General features: G+C 51.4%; 2 protein-coding genes and 1 long non-coding RNA gene across 7 annotated transcripts; 1 reads left to right on the forward strand and 2 right to left on the reverse strand.

The window, feature by feature from the left end:
• Window positions 1-433: 433 nt before the first annotated feature.
• LOC143443464 (uncharacterized) lies at window positions 434-1,330 on the reverse strand. The gene is made up of 2 exons (XR_013112472.1): window positions 1,121-1,330; window positions 434-716 (listed from the first exon to the last, which is right to left on the reverse strand). It is a non-coding gene; the product is annotated as an uncharacterized LOC143443464 (long non-coding RNA).
• Window positions 1,331-1,336: 6 nt separating this feature from the next.
• On the forward strand, window positions 1,337-8,678 carry Ankrd53 (ankyrin repeat domain 53). 5 transcript variants are annotated; one of them, XM_076939980.1, is made up of 6 exons: window positions 1,337-1,855; window positions 1,942-2,071; window positions 2,367-2,833; window positions 4,377-4,541; window positions 4,942-5,062; window positions 6,720-8,678. In XM_076939980.1, the coding sequence occupies exons 5-6, from the start codon at window positions 4,958-4,960 to the stop codon at window positions 7,395-7,397; spliced, it is 783 nt and encodes a 260-aa protein (XP_076796095.1). In that variant the 5' UTR covers window positions 1,337-1,855; window positions 1,942-2,071; window positions 2,367-2,833; window positions 4,377-4,541; window positions 4,942-4,957; the 3' UTR covers window positions 7,398-8,678. The 5 variants fall into 5 exon arrangements, with proteins under 5 accessions (XP_076796095.1, XP_076796096.1, XP_076796097.1 ...); XM_076939981.1 differs by having other exon boundaries at window positions 2,367-2,618; window positions 4,381-4,541; XM_076939982.1 differs by having other exon boundaries at window positions 2,367-2,566.
• A 1,201-nt stretch (window positions 8,679-9,879) lies between these two features.
• Window positions 9,880-15,054, reverse strand: Tex261 (testis expressed 261). The gene is made up of 6 exons (XM_034511627.2): window positions 14,848-15,054; window positions 14,213-14,292; window positions 12,718-12,871; window positions 11,381-11,448; window positions 10,570-10,672; window positions 9,880-10,429 (listed from the first exon to the last, which is right to left on the reverse strand). The coding sequence occupies exons 1-6, from the start codon at window positions 14,915-14,917 to the stop codon at window positions 10,314-10,316; spliced, it is 591 nt and encodes a 196-aa protein (XP_034367518.1). The 5' UTR covers window positions 14,918-15,054; the 3' UTR covers window positions 9,880-10,313.
• Window positions 15,055-15,727: the final 673 nt, after the last annotated feature.

Genomic DNA, 15,727 nt, shown 5'->3' on the forward strand with positions numbered 1-15,727 from the left:
ACAGAGAAACCCTGTCTCGAAAAACCAAAAAAAAAAATAATAATAAGATTTATGTATTTGTTTTGTGTGTGTGTGTATTTTATATATATATATATATATATATATATATATATATATATATATATAATAAAATTTCTACTGGCATGTACATTTGCAGGCCAGAAGAGGGCACTAGATCTCATTATAGGTGGTTGTGAGCCACCATGTGGTTGCTGGGACTTGAACTCAGGACTTCTGGAAGAGCAGACTGTACTCTTAACCTCTGCGCCATCTCTCCAGCCCAACCCTCAAGATTTGACTTTACTTTATTCTAATGTAAAGTCAGTTGCTAAGCCCCACTTACAACAGGAAAAGCTGTGGTTTTTTAGTTTGTAAGATGCCGCAAGAGTGCCAATTCTTCAAAGTCCAGAAAATGAGGGTCATTAGCCAGAACTTCAGGTTCCAATGTGTGGGTTTATTCATTAGATACCAAGCAAAAGAGTAAGCAGCAAATGGCAGACAGACAAGAGCAGCAGATAGACACCCATCAAATCCGGTATTCAAAACAGGTCAGAGACAATGGGCGAAGCATGACTGAACGCAAAGGCAACGGCAGCGCATAGGAGCTTTCAAACATTCTGCAGAAAATGACTGCCGAGGTAGTCAGCTGGAGACCCATCCGGACTGAGCTTTCCCTCCATGGCTGACCATTTGGCTTCTCTTCTCCCTGCAGGCATCTTTGTATCATGGGATAAATAATAGTAACATCTGTTGAAAATAGTTCACCTTCTAGCTAAGACACAACATTTTACTTCTGGGTCACTTTGTACCTTTCCCAAACCCTGACTCAGAGTTAAGGACCCACACTGCTTCAGAAAAAGCTGGTTTGGAAAACATTATTATTATTATTATTATTATTATTATTATTATTATTATTATTATTTGGATTTAAATAAAATAATATTGGGTGCTGGCAACCTAACCTAGCCCCTCTGAAAGATCAGCAAGTGCTTTTAACTTCTGGGCCATCTGTCCAGCCCCCGAGAATCTATTTTGTACCTCTGAAGATCTTAGTATACCCTTTCTCCTTCGGTTTCCCCAGGGCACACATATCCCCCAAAAGCACAGGACAGGGACCCACTTCTCCCAACCAGGCTTTGCCTCCTCATGTCTACTGGGTTCTAATAATGTAAACTCTGGAGTGCAGAGCTGCAGGCCTACACCATCATCCTTGGCACCTTTTTGAGATAAGATCTGGCTGTGTAGTCCAGGCTACTTCGGAACTCTCTATCCTCCCGTTTCCCAGGAAAAGAAGCAGAGTGGAGTTGCTCTGCTTTGGGCAACCTGTGTGACGTACCTGCTGTCCATTATGCCGCTACTCCGAGGAGGACGTCATAATTTAGTACGTGGAATCGCAGAGGGGGCTAGCTGTTAATACTTCAAATACAAACGCGCTGCCTGTACTCTTGGCGCCGGGCCCTGCTTTCTATGAGCAGAGATGGAGACAATCCATTTCCCAGCTGCACTTTCCGTGTCATCTCTGTGATTCCAATAGAAGCTAAGCCCGGGGTGCAGAGTTTCCAGGGTTGCAAACTTCGTCCCTCCCTTGAGTCCTGGCTGAGGCCAAGGGCGGCAAAGGCGCCGCCCTGAGGGCGGGGGAGGGGGCGGGTCGCGTGCGACGCCCCTCGCGGCGTCGTTCCAGTGCAGGCACAACCCCTAGGAGCCACACCACTCTGCGCAAGACTGGGGCCTTGGATTTCAGAGGGCGCCGAGGGAGAAAAGAGCAGCCCCGCCCCGCTGCACAAGGAGGCACGCGGCAGGCGGAACACAACTTAAAGGTTCCCAGCAGCGAGGACCCCGAATCCTCGCAAATCAGGTAGGCGGGTGCGCGGGCTGGTGGGCGGTGTAGAAGCCCGGGGAAGTTCTCAGCCTTCCCGCTCACCCTGGTCTGGCCGATCCTAGTACCTCCGAGTCGTGGAGCCATAAAGTGATTGCGAACTACTCCGAGTTTTTCGCAGCCTCGGTGGGCAATGTGGACTGGCTTCGGTTCTGTGTGAATCCGGAGCGCAAGGAGATCACAGTCGATGACAAGGTAAAGCTTGCAACATGGTGGTAGAGACTGAAGTTTCCCAACACCCAACCAAGTAGTACCCGTACAGAGGCCACCTGATGGACTGCTGCCGCTGGGGAGCTCCAAAGTGACATTTTCTATGTTGTGGTCCTAATTATCCACTCGTAGAAGGCTCATTTGGAAGCAGAGAGGTAGGGGGATAAAGGGCTGTGAACACCTCCAAGGGACACAGGGACTGAGGACAACCCCAAGCCAGAAGGCCCGGTTGTGGGCTCCGCCCCCATCTTGCTAAGCCTTTTCCCTCTCCACTCCTCAGGGCTTCACAGCCATCCACTTCGCAGCCCAGAAATGCCAGCTTTCCTGTCTTAAGGTCTTGATAGAGGATTACAAATATCCTGTGGATCTGCCCACCAACAAAGGCCTGACGCCCCTGCACCTAGTCATCCATAAAAACAACAAATCGGACATCCTTCCCTGCATTGACTACCTACTCAAGAAAGGGGCAGCCATCAACTCGTGAGTCCGGCCTGCTGTACGGAAAGACAGTTGGGACACTGTCCCCAGGCAGGTGGAGCCTTGCAGAACCGGACGAGGGGTTGTGAGGACAAGGATTCCTGCCTGGAGAAAGCGGTCAGGCAGGAGCACTTAGTGTCCTGGTTCTTAAGAGACTGGGCATGCAGAGAGGGCAGACCCAATTCACAGAGATCTTAGCTCAGGCAAACTGTGGGTCTGCAGGGAAGTCACTCCGCCTCTGAGCCTCCGTTGGTTGGTTCCCACACGCAGGTGTGTACACAGCGGGGCCCCACAGACACCACTGTGGGCTTAGGAAACCTTAATGATCCCCAGGTGTTTCTAGTTTGCCGCTAAGTTCGAGAACTGGCTGTCTTCGATTGAGGTCGGGAGGACGAACATGCCTGTCCCACCTCACTTTTGTGACAAGGAGTGGAAGTTACAGGCGTTTGTGTGCTGGGAGCCAATCTCAGGTCCTCTGAAAGATCACCACATTCTCTTAACCACTGAGCCATCTCTCCAGCCCTACTTTTATGGCAAGGAAAATGCATACCAGAGGCTGCTTTGCTCACTCAGTCCTTAGCAAGCACTCACTATCTGCTAACAAGCACCATGCCCAAGCTGGGAACATAGCCATAAACACCGGGAGCCAACCCCAGTACTCACAGAGCTGACTTCCTAGTGGCTGGACCGTTTGCTAATTGCAAAAACATGAATGAATGACCACAATTCCGAGAGCTCGGCTCTGACGAGAACAATGGGGTGACAGGGAGAAGCACTGGAGTAGGATCTATGTATAAGAAGCAATACCTCTAAGAAGGTAGCTCGTCCTTTCTTCATCATTTTTAAAAGTGTCTTGTGTAGTCCAGGCTACCCTCAAACTGGCTACGATAGCCGAGGAGGGTCTTGGACTTCTGATTCTCATGCCTCTGCTTCCCAAGCGCTAGGATCATCACACCTGGTTTGATACCGTGATGAGGAGTGAACCCAGGGCTTCAAAGTATGCTAGGCAAGCAATCTATCAGAGGAAGTTTATCCACAGCCCCAGGAGGGGACATTTAATCGCAACCTATAGGGACTAGGAAGATAGCTCAGCGGGTAAAGCACCCATTGTGCAACTTCAAGGAACTGGGTTCGAATCCTCATCATCCATGTAAATGCCAGTTGGGTATGGTGACCTCCTGTATTTTAGCCCATGGGAGCCAGAGATAGGAAATCCCCAAGCAAGATGGCTAGCTTAGATTAGCTGCTTCAGTGGGCTCCGAGTTCAAGTGAGAGACCCTGCCTCTACATATAAGATAGAGGATGATAGAGGAAGATACTATTGTCAACCTCTGGCCTCCACACAGTTGTGTATATATCCATATGACCCCCCCCCATGCACACACACATGTGAACATGCATACACACATACGAACACCACACACAAGATTAACTTCAACTTGCGAACCAAGTGAGCTAACCTTGCCAAAAGCCCAGGGGAGCCAGATTTGATAGTACATATCTATCTGCAACTCAGTACTCGGAGATGGAGATGGGAGGATCAGGGATTCAAGATCATCTTTGGCTACATTACAGATTCCAGATCAGCAAGAGACTTCATCCCAAAAGTCACTGAGAAGATTGGTGGCTCCAAAGCAACCCAGGGCACTTGGTGGTTCCTAGCTGTCATGTTCAAACATATCCTATACTTTGTACTGCTCATAGAGCCCATCCCCTCATGGTGGTGGCAGAGTGGGTCCTGGAAGTTGGCTTGCCTGCCTATCTAATGCCTTTACCCTTCCCTTCTGCCCTTTACCCTTGGCACACCTCGCAGGCAGACATACAACGGCTCCACACCCCTGCACCTGGCCTCCTGCAATGGCCTGCTGGGATGTGTCAAGCTGCTGGTGCAGAGTGGAGCCAATGTGCATGCCCAAGATGCCACGGGCTTCAAGCCCATTGACTACTGCAGACTATGGAACCACCGTACCTGTGCCCGGTGAGCCTGTGACAAGCATACTGCTCCCACTCCCTCTTGCAAGGTCCTTCCCCCAGGCTGAGCCTCTCAGTGGTGGAGGGTTGAGGAAGCCAGGTAGCAGTTGGGTAAAGTCTGGGAAAGAGGTCCTAAATAAGATATTGTCAGCATGAGTTCTGCCTGACCTCACCCCTTTAGATTGAACACTGCCCCCCTTCTTTGCCTTTGCTTTCCCCTGTTCTTCAATCAGGATCCAAATCCATCAGACAATTTTCTCTTTTCCCTCCAAGGGCCCCTGGGCAGTGGGATGGGGTGTTTTTTTCTTCTCTGCTCTGGTAATTCCTCCCATCCCACTGGCCCTCAGTGCCTCACCTCGAGGGAAGCCCAGTTCTTATAATCTGGCACACCCTCACCTTGGCACCAGGTTCTTGAAGGATGCCATGTGGAAACACGATAAGAAGGTCTTTGCCCGAGAGATGGAGAAACTGAAGACCCTGAAGGAGAAGCTGGCCATTTTGGAGTATCGCTACCTGACTGAATATCAAGTAAGGGGGAGTTCTCCCCCAGGGCTGGGTTCTGCTGCCACACTGGGGTCTTCTTGCCATGGTGTGTGGGGCAGCTGGGACACTCCCTTCTCAGAAGGAACCCCTACTTCCCCACCAAATCCTCCCTTAAAAACCATCCCTTTAGGCCAAAGGTCTTGTCCTGTGCCAGAAGGCAAATGCAGCCTAAATTATAGGGTATTCAGAGTGATCTCAAGTGGAACTGGACACTTCCTAACATTGGGGTGCCTACTCATTAAAAGAAAACTCCTAACAGACGCCCTAACTTCACTGTACACTAGGCTCCTGCTAGGTCCCAAAGGCCAGCAAAGTGTGGTTCTCCACTCAAGGAACTTGAGTGCTAGGGAGAGGTGGGTCATGCACCTGTGGGGAGGGTCCAGGAGGGTGCCTGAAGGTATCTTTGAAGACTGACAGGCATCGTATCCATATGGACAGTAAGGAATGACTGGCCCACAGACAGAATCACTATGAGGAATACATGGGGGCACTCAGGACCACTGTGGAGACAGAAAACAGCCAATTTGGGGATCAGGTATAAGTTGGGTGGAAACTGACAGACCAGTGATGTGGCAAGGGTTTAGCAGATATAATCATGGAGCATAAGACACTTAAAACAGGAAAAGTAAGGCTTGGATTCTTTTGTTGTTTTGTTTGAGACAGGGTTTCTCTGTGTAGCTCTTGCTGTCCTGGAACTTGCTCTGTACACCAGGCTGGCCTTGAACTCAGAGATCCGCCTGCCTGGGCCTCACAAGAGCTGGGAGCATATGCCACCACAGCCCAGCTCAAGAACTTGGATCCTTTCGTGAATCCTACACTGGCTGCAGGGCCCTGCCTTGGTCGTATTCTTCCAGTTGTCCCAGCTGTGCCTCTCTAGTCTGTGTCACCCAGCCCTTCCAGCTGTCAGGTTTTCTGTTGACCCTAACCCTACTCAGCAGGCCCTGGAGACCTCCACTCAGGATCCTCTTATTGGCCCCAATGGAAGCACATGACCACTGCTCTTCCATTGGCTAGAACAAAAAGCAAGCCAGATGCTACCCGACTCGGGATTGGGCAAGGCTGAAGGAATTAGGACTCCTGGCTTAATCTAATCAGAACTTGCCTCTGGAGCTGGGTCAATCTCCAAAGCACCTGATTACTTAGCAACTGTGTGGGAGTGAGACAGAGACAATAGGGCAGGGACATTTCTACACATGTAGAAGTTCAGTGCAAGTGGTAGGAAAGACAGAGCTCTGGCTAAGTCCCCACCACCCGGTCTGTCCTCCTCAAGGTCACTTCCCAGAAGCCTGTGTGACTTCATTACTTCCATCCAGTGCTAGGCCTCCTAGCCCTTCATCCTTTCTGAGGCCAAACCAGAGAACAGAACTTCCTCCACTGAGGCTGGGGCTACCTCTAGGGAAATGGTACCTTCTCTCTGCAAAGCTGAGGTTGTCCCTATGTCTGTCCTCAAGCTGGAGGTCTCCTATGAAAGTCTTTGTCTTCTCCATAGCCTGGGAGCCAGTCAGAACAAGAGATGCCTCTCCTCCATCAAAATAAGGCTCACAAAAGGCAGCAAGGAAATTAGACGTGAGGTTTCCCAGGGTGCTAGCCACAGGGTCTCCTGCCCATAAATGCCACTGCCCTGTGCCCTTCATTGTTGCAGAAAGAACAACAAATTCTGAGAGAGGCTCATTTCAGAAAGTGGCTCCAAAGCAAGGTGCTCGCCCGGACCCTGGGCTCTGCCGACTCCAAGCAAAAGGCTGGTGTCCAACCTTGGTCATTAGCCTCTAAGACTTTAGGATGCCAGAATACCGAACGCTTCCAGTATCCATCCGTGGAAGCTCAGCTGAAAAGCTTGCCCTCACCCGTGGTGCCACCCAAGCCCATCTACAAACAGACCACCATCAGTCGGCCCAAGATATGGAATTACAGTGCTAACCCTGCCAGGTCCCCGACCACAGATATTGGCTACCCACAGGGTATACGCCTGGGTGTGCACCCAGAACCCTATAAGAAACATGACTTCTGCAGATTCCTGGAGATGACGCGAAATAAACTTGGGGGTGCATGTCTGCGAACAGTGGACCGTCAGTTGGTGACACCTGTACCCCAGCTACCTTTTGAGGTGATGGTACGGGTGCTGTACCCAGGGACTCAACCCTACAGGATGAAAGTGCCCCAGGGCTTGTATCCACGTGACATACTCCAAGTGCCTAAGAAACGACATTTGGGAGACACTTGTACCAACATAATGGCCATGACCCTACGTAAGACATTTGATAAACCCTTCATCGCTTCCCTGGAAGCTTGCCAGACTCAAGTGGCCCCACCCTCCAAGTGAGTTATCACATAAAGTTGTTCTGGAAGCCTCTGGTGAAAGCAGAAGTGTTAAGATTCATATTGTGGTTAGAGATGTGGTAGGGTGCTTATTCCCAAGGGCAGAAGCCACCCCTATCCATCCCTCTTCCCCAAAGCACACATCCCACCCCTCCCTTTTCTCTACAGAGAAACTGCCTGGCTCCCTGGGATGTGTACAGCTGGACAGAGCACAAGGTTCAGAGTAGAGGGCTGGTAATGTCCTGGAACACAACAATGGAAAAGTAACCCCCTGGTCCTCAGGTACCTTAACATACCCTAGCACACCCAGGGACAAGGCTTCCAGGACAGGATATTCCTAGGAATTCTGCCATGTGTCCTTCCTGTCTGCTGCAGACCCTGACTGGCAATGGGATTCCATATCCCATACAGGATTCTTTGCCCATGCTCCTTGCTCATGGCCCCATTGGAGTATGAGAAGCTGCAGTTCCAGGAGGCTGGCCAGCACTTCTGCCAAGAGAGGAAGACCTGTGGCTTTGATGTGAAACCTGTCCAGGAGAAGCTCTCCTTCCAGGAGAAGCTATCCTGGACCCAGATGTGCCCTGGCCACACACTACAGCTCACTCTTTAAACAAAACATTTATTGAGCGCTTTCCATGGGCCAGGCGCCAAAATCAGGTAGTTGATAATACAAAAACCCAAGGGCTTTCCCTGCCCTCAAGGAGCTTCCAGTCTAGTGGGGAGACAGACCACACTGCAGGCCAGTGAGCCTAGAGGGGTCTGTGTGGCAGCTGGGGTTAGAGGAGGAGGAGGGGACATTCAAGGCTGCTTGGAGGAAATAAAATCTAAGAGGAAAAGTGGCAAATTACCAAAGTAAGTGGGAGGAAGGGTATCAAAGCAGCTAGAGCCATGGTCTCTGTGTACAGGAGGCTGGGGCCCAGAGCACATGTCAAGTGGTGAAGCTAGTTAGGGACCCAGGAGCCTCACACACCATGCTAAGGAGTCTGGACTTTATCCTGAGGGCAGTAGAGAGCTGGGGAGAGTTGGGGGCCAGAAAAGACTCAGCCGACAGTGCATTTTAGAAAGAACCCTAGCTGGTCAAAGGATAGAGAAACACAGGAAGCTGTCAAAACAACATGAGGTGAGAGATGACAGTAGGATGGCTCAAATGCAGAGACACCAAGAATAGATCAGATAGACTAGGGCAGAAAGAGAAAGCAATATCCTGCCTGGCTCCTGAACCATCAGGAGACCAGAGACGAGGTACAGCAGACAGCAGGTGAACAGAGCAGGTGCTGAGCTCAAATTGTCTCTGCCCACGAGGCAGCAGAACTGTGGTCGACTTAGGAAGTAGCTGGGACTGAAGGTTGGCCCTGGCTTCCTCCACAGCAGCCCTAAAGCCACCAGCACAGCTGGGCTCCCCAAGGAAATCCACAAGACAGCCAAGGAGCCCCTGTGTGCACAGGGCGAGAAAGAAGCCTATATAACAGACTGAAAGGACAGAGGTAAAGAGATAACAGCCACACACGTGCTAAGAAACGCGGGCCAAGAAGCAGGCCATCAGCTGTGCCAGCTACAAGATCCAGCAGGTGATCTGTGATGAGTCGACCGGGGTTAGCTTGTGAAATCCCCTGTCTGAGCAGCAGGCAGGATGAACAAAGATAAAGAAGTGGACAGCAAAGCAAGTGAGGCCAGTCTGAGCCCACTGGTGGGCAGCAGCCCATGTCCTATACCCACCGAGTGGCAGCAATAGGTCTTGCGATCTCACCTGTAGCTGCACAGCAAATTCAGAGAATAGCAAGCCAAGACTCGCCAGAAATGCAAGAGCCAGTGCGATGATGACGCAGGAGATGTTCACCAACTGGGATCTTCCCCATGCCGTGTCCGTCTGGGCACCCACCAGACTCACTGTGAGGTACGAGATTCGGCCGGGGGGTGGGGGGGTGGGGTGGGAGGGGACTTTCATTCCTATCCTGCTGAGCCCCTGCAAGGCACTGTGTGTAGGACCCCAACAGATGCTGGTCCGTGCCCAGGATGAGGCCCGCCTTCTTCTCTTCCAGGGGCCAGGAGTGCAGGTGTGAGGCCCGTGTGCTCTGAGGCAGTCTTTCCCAGCCCCATTTTTCAACAAGCAGGCCACGGCCTAGGCTGCCGAGAAGCCAATGTTTAGTTTTTTCATTGAGCCTGAGATAGAATTTACCAAGAAATCTCACCTTTTTCTCAAAGGAAGACATAAATAGGACATTGTAGACAGGCTGCATCTCTAACCCAGCCATAAACTTTCTACCCCCTCCCCTGCTCTGGACTAGCACAGTCTGGGGGAAGAGACATGGAAAGAAGAAGTCTCAGAAAAACTGCCTTTGCCCAGTCATTCTCATCTCTGTTCTCTTTCCACCTAGGACCATAAGAATCCCTGTCAGAAGGGCAAGAGCCAGAAGAGGAGTCCCTAGAGCAGGCTAGCCCAGTCTAGGCAGAAGGTTAGCAGGCAGAGATGATGAACTCCTCGGGTGTTAAGGCAAACAGTGTCACCTAGAATCTTTATTCAAAAGGGAATCAGCATTGGACAAGACCCACATTTCAACAGCAAAATGCACTTTTCCTGGAAGTGCCGCCCCTCAACTCCTCCCTATGGTCACCTGCCTGAGAACTTGCTGTCAGTTTCCCAGCTTCATACACGCTTCCCTGCCTGCCCCATCTGACCAGACCCAACTCTGGAGATGGGAGGGCTAGGGACATAGCCTCCTGGCATAGCAGGCTCTGCTACCCTCTCTGGTGCCCCGGGCAGCATTCAAGCCTCTTGAGGAGGATGGGGATGGGACTTCAGAACAGAGGGGAGGGAAACCTGGGCTGGCAGACACCCTCCAGGCTCCCAGGCACGATTAGCCCAGAGTCCCAGGGGCCTGGCTCTATTGGTCTTGCCCCCCCACATGCCCTCCCCAAAGGGTCAGTATATCTTCTGCCGACTGGGTAGGATGGCCTCTTTGATGAAGGAGAAGACAACCAGGATGCCTAAGCGCTTGCCTCGTTTGCCTTTGGTGAAGTAATTGGAGACCACGTCATCTGTAGAAACACAGGCAGGGAGATGAGCACACACACACATGCGTGTGTATGTGTATGCAGTTCTCATCACCCAAAGCCCCGGTGTTTTCTCACAGGGCTGGTGCCAGTCCCCCCACCTGACCTAAGAAGCCCTTCCTCACCGCCTGGCTGCATGGTGGAGGGCAGGACATTCTCCCCAGCCGAAAGTGACACGAAGAAAGCAAACGGGATTATCCACAGGCAGAATGTGAAGTAGGCCAGGACCTGGTAACAGGAGAGACTGAGAAGGAAGAGGCCCAGGGGTGCCCCAAAGGCCCACCCTATCCCTGCAGGGGCTAGCATTCAGGAAGCAGGACTCTCTGACACAGACTGTTGAGGAAGGCAGGGAAAGCAAAGCTGTGTGAACGAAGTCCCGCCCCAAGGTGACACTTCTCTGGGGCTTCAGGTGGGAGGAATCCTGGGGATGTGCTCACGGAGCTGGAGCTAAGGGGTCCTACCTGTGAGGTCTGGCTCACACAGGCCAGCCTGTTGCCCCTTCTAGACTTGAAGATGACCTACTGAGCACCCACAGGACACACTGGGGGAGAGCAGTGTCCTCCCCCCTCAGCAAAGGGATCCCTTCTGCTCTTCAGACACTCTGCCTTCCAAAATTTTATTTAAAACAAAACAAGCAAGCAAAAAAAAAAACAAAAACAAAAAACAAAAAAAAACCAAAAAAACAAAAACCATGAGCTGGAGAGATGGCTCAGCAGTTAAGAGCACTGATTACTCTTCCAGAGGTCCTGAGTTCAAGTCCCAGCAACTACATGGTGGCTCACAACCATCTGTAATGGGATAGGATGCCCTCTTCTGGTGTGTATGAATGGAGTCACTTTTGGATCACAGCTCCAGTCACAAAGCAGATCATTTAAGTCCCTTTACTCCCCCATCCCTGCCACAACAAATATGTGCTAGACACTGGGTACATCTTACCTCAGAGAAAGGATAATATTCTTCCGCAAAAAACTGAAATGCCAGGTAATGGTTCACCACCACTAGCCCTGTGGGGATGGAGAGTCTGGTCACAGTGTGCTCGATAAATCCAGAAGGCCCCAAAACCGGAGCCCTGGGTTTCAGTCTTGATTCTATACCAACTCACAGCATGGCTCAGGGCCAAGGGCACTGCCTAGACCCCAGTGCCCACCTGTTAAAAATGGGTGCTCAGCCCCAACTTTCTCACTGCAGAGGGCAGCAGGAACAGAATCAGAAGGTAGACTGGAACATTCTGACATGTTATAAAAACAAGGTTTTCTTTGTGTTCCGTATAATCCATGATCATGCCACTGCTCTCCCAAGAGCAACGTTCGAGAAGAGGTCATGGGTAGGCAGAACACGCACCACAGCAAAAACACATACACAAAGCCCTACTTGCCTCCACGGCAGGATGAAGAGCAGGCACCAGAAAGACCGTGCCTCCCATGCCTACGTCACAACTATATGTCTCATTTCTACCCTTTATCATGAAGACAGAACTCTGCCATGCCAGCACAAGGCTAAGGGACACTAAGGTATATATAGCACCTGGTGCCCACGAGGTGTCTCAGAAAAACTTTCCCAGGCATCCAAAGGGCAGACCAAGGGAGTGACATAGGAAGCCAGAGGAGCCTTCTGGTGGTCAGAGCTGCTCTCTGGGGGACCCACAGGGGACCTGGTGCTGAACAAACTCCTGAACAGATTCTGAGGTAAAAATCACACCTGACATTAACATGCCCCAAACTCTAACAATCTTCCCTTCTATGGATAACATTCAGATTTCCCCTTAGATTCAGAAACATAACTCTAAAGCACACCCCACACCACCTGCCATCTCGAACCAGTCTACAGCAAGGGGAAAAAAATAAAAAAAAACAAAAAAACAAAAAACAGTACCTGTGGCCAACCACTTTCTAAAACCTTTTTCACAAACATCTGTGTACATCTGTGACCACCGTATGAACCAGCTGCGTCTAGCAGAGTCACTCAGGGATGAGAAATGACTGTCCAGGGACAGGAAATAGTGTGCTTCTCTTCTTTCCCAAGCCCTCCTTCTAACTTGACTCTTGGCCAAGGTCCTCCTGGCTGGAGCCCTTCCCCTGATGAGGACTAGGCCCTAGGCAGAGACCAGCTCTAGTGTCCTCAGGAACGAGAAGCCATTTATTTCCAAGCGGCATGGCGGCCTGCAGGACCTCAGCAGCTTCTCAGCTGCTCCCCTCCTCAGGACCCCCATCAGTGTCTGGGACAGAGTGCCGACATCTAGTCACGCCAAGTCCTCCCTGCTTGCCCCCTCTCACCGCATGACAGGATGAAGTTAGGTGATGTCAGCATGATGAAGGGGAAGGTCTGGAGAAGGCCAAAGTAGACGAGGTTGGTGAAAAGGCCCACGCCAATCATGCCGGCGGGGAAGCGCTCAAAGACGTAGAGGCCAATCAGCACTGCTGTGGAGAACTGAAACAGGCAGAGGCGCGCTCAGGGGACCTGCAGGCCTCCTGTACTGTCAGCCCTGGCCAGCTCTGCAGTGTTACAAATGCACTTTGGTTTTCTGGGTTCATAGAAACCACATTCAGCTCTCAAAGGTGATGTCTCTGAAAGTCACTTCTAAAACATTTTTGACAGTGATCCAGAGTAAGAAAAAACACTTTACACAGCACCCCACCAAGCACACACCCACATGTGTGACAGAGCACAAACTCACTTTGTCTGCTCTCGTCTTTACTGTTATCATTGGGTTTGGAGCTGGAGCTGAGGCTCTAACCCAAGGCCATATGCATGCCCACACCACCTCACCCTCTATGTCCTATCTTCCTTGAATGCTAAGCGTGATCTACTGAATCAATTACGTAACAGTAATGAATCCAGCAGGCAGTCTGAGAAAGGCTTCTTGGTTGTCAGTGATGAAAGGTCTAATTGCTATACCAACCACACCCACTGACTGAGCCAATGAACTGGCTGTGGCCCTGATGTTACCACAAACTATAGCCCCAGGCTACATTGAGAGTGAAAGTAGCTGCAGTCATTAGGTGAGTGAAAGGTGAACTTTTCTGTCCAAAGGCAATCCCACAGCTACCTCCGCCTTCCTACAACCTCCCTATCAGGGACAAGGGACCAAGTCTTCAAGAAAAGAAACCTCCCATGAGGCAAGAGAAAGGGTCAGGCATGCTCCATTAGGACAAATCACACTGATTAGAGAGAGGACAATAACTAAGCACTAAAAACTGTCCTTATTGTCCCTGTAGGTTCTAAGCCTGGACTGGGATTGGGGATCTGGTGCTGGAGACAGTGGACACAGTAGGAGATAGCCACATGAAAGCAAAGCTATGAATACCTGTCACTGAAATATCTGGACTGTCACCTTAAGGAATGGCAGTAGGTTGTGAAACAATGCCACCTGAGGCTGGAGGGCCAGGGGTAATCTGGACCCGGGAGTGCAGATTGCAGGGTGGAGAAGAGGGACACTCTTAGAACCTGGGTTCTCAACACCAAAACAGTCCCAGCCTAAACTTCCTGCTTCGGATGTAGGGCAAGCCACATGAAAGCAAAGCTATGAATACCTGTCACTGAAATATCTGGACTGTCACCTTAAGGAATGGCAGTAGGTTGTGAAACAATGCCACCTGAGGCTGGAGGGCCAGGGGTAATCTGGACCCGGGAGTGCAGATTGCAGGGTGGAGAAGAGGGACACTCTTAGAACCTGGGTTCTCAACACCAAAACAGTCCCAGCCTAAACTTCCTGCTTCGGATGTAGGGCAAGCAAGCCCTGGGTGAATCCAGGGAAAAGCGGCCACTTACCCAGATCATGTATTTGATGATTCTGCTGGTGGCCACCGTGTACTCTTCTATCAGCTCTGCTAGGTAGTACAGTCCAGCCGCTGGGTAGGAGAAGGGGGTGTCACAGGAGGGGACAAACAGGAAGAGATCAGCCAGGGACACTCCCACTAGCCTGCTCATCCCATAGTCCCCCACCAACCCTCCCCAGACTCCAGGAAGTCGGGAACAACACAAAGCACCCCTGGGATGTCCTTCTCATCTGCACAAGTAGAACTTTGCCATGACAACTGTAGAAAGACAGGATTTGATCGCACAGCATAAAGTTAACCTCTGTTCCAGGAACCTTAAACTCCATTCAAGACAATCAACACCTGCAGAACACTTAGTTTACAGGCCGGGCGCTGTTCACTAGCACACAGCCGGGTGAGAGACAGACGGGGGGCCTTCCCCCTGCCCCAGCTGGAGGGGACAGGCAGAGTGGGGAGCCCAGGGCTCCAAGAGCAAGGATGCGTCTCAGGAACCAAGCATCCCCTCTGGAAGGTTCGGCGGAGGTCCAGTAGGACCAGCTCGGGGTCGTCAGCGCCCAGCTGCAAAGCACAGCAGCGGTTGGCGGCTCGGGGCACCGGGACGCATGCGGCCCGGGTCAGAGCTCTCACCGACGGCCAGAGTGATGAATGCCACCTGGATAAACAGCGACAGCCAACTCAGCACGTACATGAACCACATGGCGCCCCCCCGGGCCGCCGGGACGGGCCTGCGCGGTCCGGCTCCCGCGACACTGAGCGGCCGCCGCCGTGCTGTCCCCGCCCCACGGACGCCGAGAGGAGCGGGGTGGAGCGCCGCCGCCCCCTGCGCCCTCTCCAAGCCCGCGAGCGCCACTAACCGGCTCGGAGGATCGAAATCGCGCTGCACCCTGTACGGAGCGCCTGCACACAGAACCCAGATTGATTGGGACCAATCCTGACTCAAGCCTGCTGCGCACTGCCCTAGATCCTACTTTTTTGGAAGAGGAAGATTACCTTATCTCAGGTTACACACTAGGAAGCCTCATAGTCCGGAATCCCAGGTGCCTTTAAATGGTCACCTTCAGCCTTAACTCTCCCTCTAGGCTGAGGTCTTTTGCAATACAGGTCTGCACTTTGGCGTGGGGACTAAAGCAACCGCTAAGCACTGACTGCACTTGCGACACCGCAGGCAATCTTCTGAGAGAGCACCACCTAGTGGCTGACACAGGCAAGCTCCAAGTGCCAAGATGCCTCTTAGACTCTTTGTCATTTTCAAGAAGGGTCTCATAGCTCAGGCTGTCTGTCCTTGACCTGTCAACCCTCCTATCTCCAGCTCACAGGCAAAATAAAATTTTTGTTTTATTTTTTGATTAAGGGCCTCTATGTAGTCCTGGAACCTGCTATGTAAATCAGGTTAACCTTGAATTTACAGAGCTCAGCCTGCTTCTGCTTTATCCCAAGCCCTGGGATTAAAGGTATAGAAACGCCATGCCAAGATCTTTTCTTTTTTTGAAACAGCCTTATGTGGCCC

This window comes from Arvicanthis niloticus, chromosome 9, assembly GCF_011762505.2.
Source record: "Arvicanthis niloticus isolate mArvNil1 chromosome 9, mArvNil1.pat.X, whole genome shotgun sequence".
Taxonomy (NCBI): domain Eukaryota; kingdom Metazoa; phylum Chordata; class Mammalia; order Rodentia; family Muridae; genus Arvicanthis; species Arvicanthis niloticus.

What these genes read in the sequence shown, in the direction of transcription:
- Ankrd53 (XM_076939980.1), top strand. Translation starts at nt 4,958, where the DNA reads ATGTGGAAACACGATAAGAAGGTCTTTGCCCGAGAGATGGAGAAACTG. An exon ending in GCTACCTGACTGAATATCAA is followed by an intron (nt 5,063 to 6,719) that starts GTAAGGGGGAGT and finishes TCATTGTTGCAG; the next exon opens with AAAGAACAACAAATTCTGAG.
- Tex261 (XM_034511627.2), bottom strand. Translation starts at nt 14,917, where the DNA reads ATGTGGTTCATGTACGTGCTGAGTTGGCTGTCGCTGTTTATCCAGGTG. An exon ending in TCATCAAATACATGATCTGG is followed by an intron (nt 12,872 to 14,212) that starts GTAAGTGGCCGC and finishes TGCCTGTTTCAG; the next exon opens with TTCTCCACAGCAGTGCTGAT. An exon ending in TAACTTCATCCTGTCATGCG is followed by an intron (nt 11,449 to 12,717) that starts GTGAGAGGGGGC and finishes CCATCCCCACAG; the next exon opens with GGCTAGTGGTGGTGAACCAT.